The following is a 13,227-nucleotide window of genomic DNA, read 5'->3' as shown; positions in this document are numbered from 1 at the left end:
TCTGTAGCCTCTTTATCTCTTAGCCAGCTTTCCTGCCTAAAGCAAAAATAGACTGATAAGTTCTTGACAAGTATGTAAGTTTATTATATTCTGAATTAGAGACACTGAAACTATGGTGTTTTGAATGGTAGAAGACTGGAGTCTGCCTGCATTTCCCTCACCTATGAACACTACAGTGGATGCAGCTTGCATAAATTACTAAATTTTGTTGTATCTTGCCTCCTTATGCCATTCTCCATTTTGAGGAGCAGACCTGCACTGCTTCCAGTGTGGAGGATAAAGTCAACAAACAGCTCAGATTTTCACCTATATGAGTCAAGTTAAACAACCTAAATTTTTTTTTTGCCAAGTTGTAATAAAATATGGGGGATAGGGATTATGGACCAGAAAAAATAGCAGGAAGGGGGGTTGAAATAAAGTGCAAACTGTGAAATAAAAATTATATCATTTCAAACAACTGATAATGGAATTACTTTTATGACTTAAAAATAAGAGATCCAGTATATTTTCTCTTTACTGTCTTCTAGGTACTCAACCTGTTTCTGGCCTTGCTGCTGAGCTCATTCAGTTCAGACAACCTTGCTGCTACAGACGATGATAATGAAATGAACAATCTCCAGATTGCTGTGGCGAGGATTCAGAAGGGAATAGATTATGTGAAAAGAAAAGTGCGTGAATTCATCCAAAAAGCCTTTGTTAGAAAGCAGAAAGTTTTAGATGAAATCAAACCTCTTGAAGATCTAAACAACAAAAAAGACAGCTGTATTTCCAACCACACAATAGTAGAAATAGGTAAAAACCTTGCCTATCTTAAAGAAGGGAATGGAACTACCAGTGGCATAGGAAGCAGCGTGGAAAAATATGTTGTTGATGAAAGTGATTACATGTCATTCATAAACAACCCAAGTCTCACGGTGACAGTACCAATTGCTGTCGGAGAATCAGATTTTGAAAATTTAAATACAGAGGAGTTCAGCAGTGAGTCAGACCTGGAAGAAAGCAAAGAGGTAAGACTGTTTCTATATGCTTGGATGCTTTTATTTTTTTCCCCGAGGTTACTAGTGTTGAATTAAAATCTCTCTTTAATTTCTGTATAATGGTGTATACAAACTTGTAATGATATTTAAGGTAAATTGATGTAAGGTTGTGTGTTTTGAATGAGACGGTAGTACAGTGTTGCATTTACAGTAAGAATCAAGATGCAGAAGACAATTATTTTTTTAATTAATAATTTTTTCTGTTTTATTTCATTAAATCATTAGCAAGAAAATGAACCAACTTAATAGCCCTGGGTACCAGAAGTCTTACAAAATGTGTGGGGGTTGTGCAAGTTTCTCTGTGCTTATTTCATCAGTGCAGTTGGTGTGATCTCGGCTGCTTTCTGGAGTGCCTCCTATCAAATTAACAGTTCGTTCTAGTGCATTCAGCCTTTTTGATACAGTCAAAATATACCTGGATACATCACAAGTACATTTGAATACTGGACCAGCATCACTAAATGATTTCATATAAATCACTAATAACCCATCTGATAGTAGCGAAACCACTGAATAAGTGAAGTAATGACCTTATGTTAAAAAGTTATGAAGCTTTATATCGCAGTATAAGATCCTTTCACATGGCCATCCATTTTTATTTTCAAAACTTCAAGATACTTGAATTTGTTACCTACTCTGACCATAACAAAATATAGCTCTTTCTGGCACAATGTGGTGCCAAATGGACAAGTCCAAGATAGCAGTTAGCGAGTTGTTATTGTCTTAACCCAGTGCTCTGTCCTGCCCACTTGTACATGGCGGAGGCACACTGCCTCATGTGGAGTAAATCTGTGCTGTGCTTAATGCCAATGCTAGTTAATTCAGCATTGGCATGGGTATTTTTGAACAGTATAGCATGCTGTGGCGTAGACATAAACTAATACAAAGGTTTTTGTAAGTTATTTCCTTGCACATGTAATCTGAGGTTATAAACTTGGTTAAGCTTCTAGTAATTCTCACCCCAAGATCATTTGTTGTACAGACTGCACCACACACAGTCACATTTTCTTGTTTCTTATCAGAAATCTCTTTATTATTATTATCTCAAAAACTTTTTGTTTTTCATACTTTTTGTATTGGTATTTATCTCACTCTTCAAAACCACGACGTGGGTATAGACAAAGCAGAAATTGTAGTGTTTTAACCTTTAATTGTTCTATGTAATGATGAGGGTGATAATATGGAAGTTTCTGGTTTGAATGTAGAATTTTGATTCTATGCCATCTTTCTACATAGGATAAGAAAAGGAGTCTTTTTCACGCATCTTTACACCACACAGGCCTAGTGCATTGTTCTGTCTTTCCAGTGTTCTGCTGTTCCATTGTTCTATTTTCCCATTGTTAACTGTCTCAAAGCTTACTGTTGCCAAAGAAGCAGCAAATTCTGCTGCTAACCTGATCAAATTCCACATATCAGTGAGATCACGCATAATGACGGCATATGACAGTGATGGCACAAGCTATTTTTCTGTCTTTTTGTAAATCAGATCATTTCTTGGTATAGGTCTGGTCCTTCTGGGATTAGTCTTCTTGCTAATCATGTTCAAGTCCATCTATCATTTTCAGCCTTTTCCCTGCTTTGCAAATAGTGAGAGACAGAGGATATAATGAAAGTTTGGAAATAAAGTGTTTTAAGTTAGGGTTCAGTACTAGGAAACAAAATACTTTGGGTTTCTTCATCACAAAATATTTTTTGCTCTCTTGACAGAGTAAGAAATGCCTAACTGTCATTCTGTATTTCTTTGTAAATTTTAGTATTCTTATCAGTTTCAAGAGTGCTGTCAGCCTAAACCTGTGGTTATTCATAAAACATTCTAAATGCCTTAATTGGAAATTATGCAGAAGATACAGTTATTTTATTCTGTATATACGCTGTAACTGGCAATAATGCTTCAGAGGATATTACTGTATGAATGGCATTAAAGGAAAATCTTCTGACACAGATACAGTCTGAGATTTTGATTTTTAAGTCCCAGTATGATCAGAAATATGTGCTCAGGAAAACCCTTTTCTCTTTACTTTGTGCTCCTACTGACATCAGATTATTTCTGATAATGTTGCTGATTCTGATACTGTCACTACTCACGGAAGTAGCAAACCATGTTTTAAATTGTCCTTTTTATTTTCCTGTGCTTGTTCTTTTTCAAGAGTTATGAAGTTATGTACGTATTAGCTGAAGTTTTATCAAAATAGCTTATAGCTCTGATAATTTTTAATTGGCAACTGCTCTGCAAAAAGTAATCTGGAAGTGAAATTGGACTCTACTAATTTAAACACTATGTTTTATTAAAATTACTGACAAAGAAGTAATTTAAATATTTTCATTAGTGATTATTAGATTAATTAGCTGCTGAAGCCTGTTTTAAAAAGTGTAATTGCAGGACTGTTCCATACTAGTGGAGTATTCTCCATTTCTTATGCTGAAGCTACAATTGTTGTGCAGAAAATAATTTGTGATTCACTGAACAGTGGTAGCAAAAAGAACATGCGTTTTGGTAGTTCTCAATGATGAAGGCATCTGTTTTGAGAAAGAAATCTTTCCCTGCTACAAAACCTGTTTATGATTTTTAACAGTCAGTAGTCAGTGGCTAAAATGCAGAAATTGAAATGCTTTGAAATAGGGACCGAAATCTGAATGCAAATTCCTTGATCACCAACTTTCTCCCTTTTGCTTCCTTTTGTAATCTGCTCAATCTTTATTTTAGTGCACAGGAGCATTATGTCAGTGGAAGAGGTGGAGGATATACCTTATTCAAAACTATAGGCTGGTGGCTAGCAGGACTGAGTATGACCACAATGACAACGGTGCATCTGTTTCTTCATTATGTAATAGGATGGTGTGACTGTTGACTGTCTTCATTAGTCAAATATTCCCTTTTCCCAAGGAAGAACTATAACTGGGTTGTTCTACAAGGTGACAAAAATATTGGCTTGAGTTCCTATAGGGAAAATTTTAAAGAAGATTATCCTGCATTTGAGGCATGAACTCCAGTCGTTAAGCTTCCACCATGAAAGAAGGGCTTTCTTCTCCAGATACGATATTTAAAAGACAACAGTGTTCTTCATTGCATTCTTGGAGGCACTTAATCCTGTAAACGTGTGTATTAATTATGCTTCAGGCACTGCAAACTGCTCAGGTGATAAGATGAAGAAATGCATATTTGGTCAGGAATTGAGCAATTTTGACTGGTCAAGCCTGAAACTCTTCTGAGCATATTCAGGTCCAAAATTTCTTACTCTTGGCAGAATTTGAAGGTGAAAAATAGAAGGGAAATGTTTGCAAATTTCAGGCACCTTAAAGAGAGACACAACAGTTAAGCAGAGACATTGTGAGTGTATTCCTTATTCAAGTGCCTACATTTCAAATAGATTTTAATAAAAAAAGTGCATTTTTTAATCTTAATCCTAGTTCCTACTCTTCACTAGATAATTCTTATCCACTATGGATTTTGATATAGAGAAGATTGATGGCTTATTAGTCACACGAGCAACACTCTTGTCATGAAAATGATCCATAGCAAAAGAAGGTATTTTTTAAATTAAGAAAGTGACTAAAAATGGCTTTTTCTTCAAGACTCGCTCATTTTTGTTATGCCATAATGTGCCTTGCATTTCTGCCTTCTCACGTTTTATCATTAATATGAGTCTGTTGTTGCCAAATCTTGATCTGGCAGTGACTTCATCACAAATTAAGAAACTGAAGTTAAAAACTGCCACCAAACCATTCAATTAGCACAAGACAGACAGATGCTAATGAGTGTGTGTCTGTGTGCTTTTGCTTTGCGTATACACGTATTCACGGTGATAAAGAGCAATAAATAACTATCGTCCATTAGCAAGTATTAATTAAGTATATTAATGTTTGGTGAATTCTTCATGAAAACATACATCTTTTCCAGTATTTTGATGGAAATGTTAACTAGATTATGCCTTTCTAGAAACCATACATAAAATATTGTACATGTTAGTAGGTGTGAATTTACATGGAATTTTCTAGAAAATTGCCTGAAACCTAAAATGGAATTAATTATAAAAACATTGTGTCCATAAGAGTGGTAGTGGTGGAACACAACATAAAAAGGGAATTAGAGAATAAATCCTAAATAAAACTTTACCACGGAAGTAGGACCATTAACAAATATGGGGCCACTGTGCTGAGTCTGTTGTCCTATACGTAAAGGTCCATGGACCTGAGCTGCATTACTGCTATCCAGCGTAGAAACAATAAAGATAATATTTCCTTTTTAGGTCCTTAAGTACTACGGGGATGGTTTATATAAAAAAAATTTGTAGTGCATGTATAGCTATGTAACAATTAGATTTTTATGCTAAGTGTAACTTCTAAGCTAGAAATTACACCACGATATACCAAGTTACAAGATATTTTTAAATGTTTTGAAAAGTATGGGGTCTCCTAATGCTGTTGCAGACACGTTAATAATGTATATTTTACTTTAAGCAGTATTCGGTGCAAAAACGCAGAGATGCTGTGTCCTGAACTTCATTTCCTACCATTCTTACTTCTCACAGGAGTAGAACCAAGCTGGATCAGTCAAGCGGGCATCTCTGGTGCCTTTTAGCAAGGCAGAGCATCGTGTCACCAATTTTACACAGGTTACATAAGCAAGTTATACATCTATATGTATATACTACATAATCACTTTTTAATGGATATTGACTGGCCTGCATGCTCTTCAGCTATGATCCCGTCCCATCCATTGCAATGAAATACCAACATGCACAGCTGCTCTCTGCAGAGTCACGGGACTCGCATCCCAGCATGGTCAGGCAAGATCGGCAGCCCCTGACATTGCTGTCGTTCAGATGCTGTACTTAACATGATATTTTAATAATATTTTGCAGTGCATGCCATGTAACTTCCCAATCATGATGATCAAGTTTTCAGATTTCTATTTTTGAAGGGTTTTCTTTCCTTTTGAAGGAAGAGAGAATATATAACATGTAAACTATGTTTCTCATTACAAGCTTATATAAGTCTATGTGTAAATTTAATAATGAAAAGCTGCTAGCTGTTTTGGAAAACATTTATACTATTGTATTTTAGCTTATGATGGAGATAACTTGCAAACTCATGATAGTCTAAGTTTTTCTTTTTCACAATTTTTTTTTTTTTTTTTTTAGAAATGCTGTTCTTTAGTCCTTGTATAAGCATTTAGTTATTTTGGAGACTAATATGCAGTACTTGAAGCACCATTAAGCATGAAATTCATTTAATTTCCTCAGTCAAAGCATGTGACCATCATTTGGTTAAAAAAGCTCATACAAAACTGGTATTTGGCTGGTAAAACATTCAGAGATCAGTTCTGCTCTTACTTACACCCATGCTTACAAGTGTAGAGGTGCAAAGAGAAAACTGATAGCAAGATCTGGCCCAAGTCAGTCTTACCATAGCTCCTTAATCTACGCTCACAAATTGACATCTAAAATTGTCTGCCCCGAGAAACTGATTTGCATCTTATCAGTAATAAATTTCAGCAGTCTAGTAAATAAGCTACTGATTTTGGACCAAAAGGTTCCCAGCTTCAGTATGACTTACATCTCACCTGTTAAACATTGCATTAATATATACAACACCATAATTGTATGATGCTGCTTTCAGTTTGGTAAATCAGTGATGTTAAAATATACTTATTGCATAGATTTTTGTCTTATATTTTGTAAGGAATAATTTCTCTGATAAGTCATATTTTAATAAAAAAAAATAATTATTTAAAATTCTGTGATATTCTGAAGAACTTAGGCTTTAGATTGTTTGTGAATCAGTTAGATCATATTGACATATTGTGATTCATAGTGGATACTATTAAGGTATTAATGTTAATTGGAGTTCACTTAATTAATCTTTATAAGCAGCAGTCCCTTGCGCTATTTCAGAAATATCTTTTCGGTATTGCTTGTGTGAATTAAGGTGCCTTTTAAAATAGCTTCCAATGGAAGTGCTTTTGCAAATATTTCTACTGCTACTTACAATGCTTTTGCTTTCATCCAACATTCTTGCAAATTTTTCATTTATTAAATGCTCATAAATAAGTAGATCAAAGGAATTATGAATAGAAAACAAAACAAAACAAAAACAAACAAAAAAAAAAACCCCAAAGTGGACTATAATTTAAGGATCGTGGGTTTTTGCAGTATTTGCAAACAATAACCATCACAGAATGGTTTTGCTTTGATTTACAACAGTCTGTTTTTTTGAACTGACAGAGTTATTATGCCTGACTGTAAAAGCACTAGAAAACAGTGATATCCAGATTCCACTTAATTACGTAAGTGGAACTACAATGATATTTACCACTTGGTCCATTTTATAGGTGATACAGCTGTACTGAAAAAGACTGGATACGTTTGGATATAATACTGCCATTTATATCACAGAGCATCTTATTTTCATACTGACATCCACACAGCACTGAGAAAACAAAAACAATATAATTTCCATTACTTAACATTTGCATGGGTATTTGGGAGCAAAGGAAACGAAAAGCAAAACCAAAATGGTGGCTTCTCTTGGCGCCATCTTCCTGCTTGTGTCTGTTCTGCTCTTTGCTCCTTCAGTCCCTTAAATTACAATTTCAACAGCTATTAGTGGCATCCTGGCCAACCATGAAATTTCAGGTTTTGTTTAAAATGTTAAACCAAGAGCTGTTCAGCTACTCTCAGATAATTGACTTGGAAACAGAAAAAAAGAAATGTTGGAAGCTCAGAGTGACCTGGCTGTAAGTGAAGCAGAATTGTATGAATCTATGAGATGTTGTTGATATTCAGAAACTAATTATGTCCAAAAGTTCCTGACCCAGTCTTGGCTGCTGCTTTTTGCAATGCTGCTGTGACAGGCAAGCTGCTTTCTACTTTCAGTTTCTACCTTGAAAGCTTAAACTAAAATCTGTTCCCATACTGTACTTTATCACTGACTAAAGCATGACTGGCAATGCTATTGGTAGATGTGACATAAAAGATAGATATATATCTATAATAATCAGCATATTGCAGCTTTAGAACCATGTAAGTACTTTGTCCCCTTATTGTCTTGTGTGAAAAAGAGATGGAGTATGTACATTCTGAGGTTTTTGAAAAATAGATTTCTCTGAGAATAATTTCCTTAGCATTCAGAAAAAATCTAGCATCATAACTCTCCAAGAATGTTTAATACTTGACCCTGGAAAATCTCATAATCTGGGTGACTGAATACTTTTGAAACCTAGAACCATGGTATAAAAAGGGCTTTAAAAGGGCTTACTGGTATATCAAAGATAATATTTGGGTTTGGTGATTATCTTGTTTCTACAGGTTCTTTTTTCTTTCTTCTTCTTCTTTTTTTTTTTTTTTTTTTTTAGCTATATCCATGTTAAGTATATAGCGTTGCCTAAATCTAAGTTTTGTAATGCTGGTGAGCAGAGAAGAATTTATCAGGTACAAAGGTAACTTTGTAACTTTGAGAAATGTTAAGGTAAAGAACAGGGACATATACTACCTACGTACCTATCATATCAGGGTCTGCAGTTAGGGGTAGTCTATCCAGTTGGATTCCTTACATGTCAACACTGGCAAGTCACAATAAGTGACAATAAGTTTTTCTATGTATTAAAGCATGTATGGACAAAACATAATCAGCAATAACATGGTCCGTTCCCAGGTGATTTTTGTATTGAATACATAGAAATCAGTCCCAAATCCCTGGGTCAGCTGCTTTATACCAGAGCAGATATTTGCTGTGGAAATACCTAATTGTTACTGAAGAGTATTCCTAACATACTGAACTTAACTGATTTGGTAAAATCTTGAGATGTTGTATCATAAAACCTTCCTAACTCTTTGTAACGCATACTAAATGTTATAAATATTGTATAGTATGCCATACAATAAATTCAACGTTAAAAATAGCAAAGAAACAAACAAAAAAGTAAATCATTATTTCTGTGGAAAATTTTAAATTTTTTGTTCCCCAAATGATATTGAATTATTACAGATTTAATTTATTGAATTATTTTTATAATATGCTGCTTCTTATACTGATCAGATTGGAGCTACATTCAGTTATAATAGAACAGCATACTAAGGAAATAGTCTGTTACATCAACAACAGAAGAGTAACTGAATTCTCAGTGAGATAAGGCATTTAATGGTTTCAAGTATTCAGCTGCTGTTGATCCAGTTTAGGATTTTTCTGTTTAGCTTAATTCCCCTGATTATTGTTACAGATCTTTAAAAGAAGGGAGAAGAAATTTGTAAGATACAACTCACCATATATACTGCCCCACATAAAGAAAGATGGCTTTTCCATGTTCCTCATAATTGACTGCTCTGCTGTATCATTTTCTACCTTTTCTACCTGATCTTTTTGATCTCTCCTTGTAGTGGATATCTCTAATCTTCCATCTTGAGTTAACTGTTAGTCTTATGCAATTTCAGTAATAGGAATTCATTACCCCTTCTTAAAATAAACGTTTGCTGATCAAACTAACTGCATAATATCTGAGTTACTGAACTCTTCATTTTCCTGTAAAAGAATGGACAGTAGGTCTTTCAAGCGTATGGTTTAACTAGTTCATGTTTTTTGTTTGCTCTGCTACTACTACAGCATTCTGCTAAAAATGCTGTCCAGATCGGAATGATGCAAGCAACATTTTAAGAAAACTCTGCATAATATAAACAGACAGTCACTTCTCAGTTTAAAAATTAGTTACTGTATTGTATTGATAACTGTTCATTTATAACATCATATATAAATTTATCTGGAATGTACCTTGTTGTTTATGGTATTTCTGGCCTTTCCTCAAACTGATGATTGACTTCCACTGATGTTTAAATGCTGTTGTCCTTACTTGAGGACTACAGTATTTATCCCATACTTTCCAGTTTCTCCATTTTAGAGGCAGTATTCCACAATGACCAAACTGCTGTGCATTATCTATAAATTGAATATGTTGCCATTAGAAATTTCTAAATAATAGTAACCTGCAGAAAAGTGTGTATCTATATCTTTGCACTTTGGACCTAACCTCATAGATGCTAAAGCTCATGCGCAAACATGAGACATGGATATGTAAGCTGGGATTTTCAAAGAAACGTGAAAGAAATGGGTGTGCAGATATCACTGAAATTATGTGCATAATATACCCTACAATAAATGTTTCCATTTGTTTGTGTGGTCTTCCTCTAAAATGTGGGCTCTAGTGTACCGCAGTACACAGAAATCAAAGTTAAGCCTGTGTCTAAATCACAACATGATATATTGTCAGTGTGATTCGATAAAATCAGAGTAGGAGAGAAAGGAATTTATCTTTTTGTTTGAAGAACATACTTATTATGGTCTGCAAGGTAAAATTCCATTGAAGTCATGGTTCTTTCTGTAGTCACATACTAATATTGTTTATGTTTCCTTTGCTAAAAACTATATAGACTTCAGAGCTTCTCAAGCATGTTTTAAAGGAATAATGCCTCTAACTTAAGGTCTAAGTGTTAGCAAAGATACATCTTTATATATTACTGTGGACCACCTCTTTGTCTAATATTAATTCCCGATAGACTGTATCTGCTTACATCATTCCCTTTATAAAATTAGCTACTTATCAATGCAGCCATTGTACTGATGTTATACTCCACATAGTGATAACATTAGAAGAGTCATAGAATGCCGTGATCAAACTACTTTTACTTATTACAGTACTCATATTTGTCTGTTACCAACATAATGCGATGGTGTGAAAGAATAATTTTGAAGATTTGGATGATATTACCAGTATGATTCATTGGTGCAGTATTGTTTTATGACATAATTGTTTTTAAAGCATTTGTTTTCACTTTAGTCCTCCAAAACCAAAGATTTTGGGGGGCTTTTGTAGTGACTGGACATGTGTGTGTACTGTACCAAAGTAATAAGTAGTTTCAAAATGCACAATAAATTAAGAAAATGCATTGGCAAGTGAGAATGCACAATATCAGCTACTGCTCTTAAAGTAATGTGCTGCTCTTTTGGAAAGAAAGAGAATTTAACTATCCTATACAACTCATACTATGTCTTTTCATGTCAATGATAATGAAAAGTTTATATTCAAACTTCTTAGATTTTACAGACTTGATAAAATAACATTTACTTGAGACATGAAAATACATTTGTGCAGCTTGCTGTTGGTTTGGTCATGATGTTGGAAAATTATTTGTATTAACATATGCTATCTGAAGTGTAATCTAAAATGCAGCCACAATTGGAGTAATTAAACAGTACAAAGTGTGGAAGGCACCCATTCCTAATTTACTGAAATTTAATTTCAGAATTCTTATGTGTGGCTCAGAATAGTAGTCTAATAATTTCAGCAATTCCCTGTATGAAAATATCAAAATATTTTCAATAGGGAAATGCACATGATGTAGTTTCTAATCTTGTGACCTCACCTGTAGTAGAGCAAATTGGCTTTATAGATTATAGGTAAGAAATTGTTTTAATGTCAGAGCACGGAATACATGTGAAGTATTTTGGTATGCATTTCAAATACAAATCTCAATTAAAAATAAATACAATTGAACAAAATAATTATGTGGGGCTTCATTCACAGAAATTAAATGCATCGAGTTCATCGGAAGGCAGTACAGTTGATATTGGACTACCTGCAGAAGGGGAACAGCCAGAAGCAGAACCTGAAGAATCGCTGGAGCCAGAGGCTTGTTTTACAGAAGGTTGGTGCAAGTTGATTAGACCTAACTGTGTTGATTTAGGCTGGATTCTATTTTTATTCTAAATCTAGGAGAAGCCTTGTGTTTATAGTTGTATTTTCTGTTTGTATTAGTAACTCCTTCAGAGGTATTCCCAGAAATATACTGTTCTCATGCTCCCTCTCTCTCCTTGGAAAGTATTATAAGAGTTACAAAGCTTTGACTTCAAATGTTGAAAATAAAATAGTCAATTAGGAGATACTTATTTACAAGCACCTATTGCGGTAGTAATGAAATAAGCCTTCTGTTCAATATTTACCTTACACTGACATCTCAACGTTTATCATTGCACTTAGGCTGTGTGCGGAGATTCAAATGCTGTCAAGTCAGTGTAGAAGATGGGAAAGGGAAAATCTGGTGGAATCTTAGGAAAACCTGCTATAAGATTGTTGAACACAACTGGTTTGAGACCTTCATTGTCTTCATGATTCTTCTCAGCAGTGGTGCTCTGGTAAATTCAATATACAACTATTGTGTCTATTTTAAGCAGCAAGCATTTAGAAGTATAGTTAATTGTATAGCTGCAGGTAACATATCAGAATTTAATATCCAATTCATAAATGTTCTAATGTCAACGTATATTCAGCATGTATTGTAGAATACCTAAGAGTTTGCCTGCAAGCTATGAAAAAAAATGGCAAGTTCCAAATGTAGTGTTAATGCAAATAGAAATTAGTTATTTCAGACTGGTAGTCACATGTCTTCATATTGATGAATATTGTGTTTGGACCCAGCTTTATGAAGAGACTACAGTATGGAGTGAAAGCAAAAGTTGAGCTTGAGGGCAGGATATATGCTTTATCATCACATGTATCTTTCAAATTCTTTCTTTGCTACTATATACCACACTGCAAATTTTGAAGATACTTTATTATGTCTTTAAAAATCTTTTTCACAGGCATTTGAAGATATATACATAGAGCAACGTAAAACTATCAAGACTATGCTGGAATATGCTGACAAAGTCTTTACTTATATCTTCATTCTGGAAATGCTTTTAAAATGGGTGGCTTATGGCTTTCAAACCTATTTCACTAATGCGTGGTGCTGGCTGGACTTCCTGATTGTTGATGTATGTATTCTTTTTCACATCCTGTATGACAGGCTCTAAAAATCAGAATATTAAGTTTTCAGGATAAGCTTTCTCTTCTATTCAATGGAAACTCCATTTTAAAACTCTTTTTATAGTATGGTTTATAATTCTGTTCTGAAAAGAAAAAAATATTTAGACATATTTATTACTCTAAAGATGTTTTGTTGATATTTTCTAGTTTTATGACATTATAATGCTTCCTTGAAATGATGTTTTTTACTATTTCTTCCACCATGTGGAAAGGATGCTATTCATGATCTTCAGTTTTTGAGGTACATGGAATTTAAATATTTCGAAGCAATTTCTTTAAAGGTTTCTAACATTTTAATCAATTCTGTTAGTGTCCTGTCATTCTGTGTAATATGAA

General features: G+C 34.2%; 1 protein-coding gene across 9 annotated transcripts in view; it reads left to right on the top strand.

The window, feature by feature from the left end:
• LOC309441201 (sodium channel protein type 2 subunit alpha) overlaps nt 1-13,227 on the top strand; it is a gene marked incomplete at both ends in the record, with an annotated part of 54,321 nt that overhangs the window by 27,265 nt on the left and 13,829 nt on the right. For all 9 annotated transcript variants that reach the window (XM_082055716.1, XM_082055723.1, XM_082055721.1 and 6 more), the window contains 4 exons: nt 528-1,007; nt 11,611-11,731; nt 12,064-12,218; nt 12,666-12,839. In XM_082055716.1, the coding sequence (XP_081911842.1) occupies nt 528-1,007; nt 11,611-11,731; nt 12,064-12,218; nt 12,666-12,839 (930 nt within the window). The remainder of the gene's footprint in view (nt 1-527; nt 1,008-11,610; nt 11,732-12,063; nt 12,219-12,665; nt 12,840-13,227) is intronic.

Source organism: Streptopelia decaocto (genome assembly GCF_964273445.1).
Source record: "Streptopelia decaocto genome assembly, chromosome: 6".
Classification (NCBI taxonomy): Eukaryota; Metazoa; Chordata; class Aves; order Columbiformes; family Columbidae; genus Streptopelia; species Streptopelia decaocto.
Note: the sequence above shows the minus strand (reverse complement) of the source record. Positions and strands in the feature narration are given on the sequence as shown.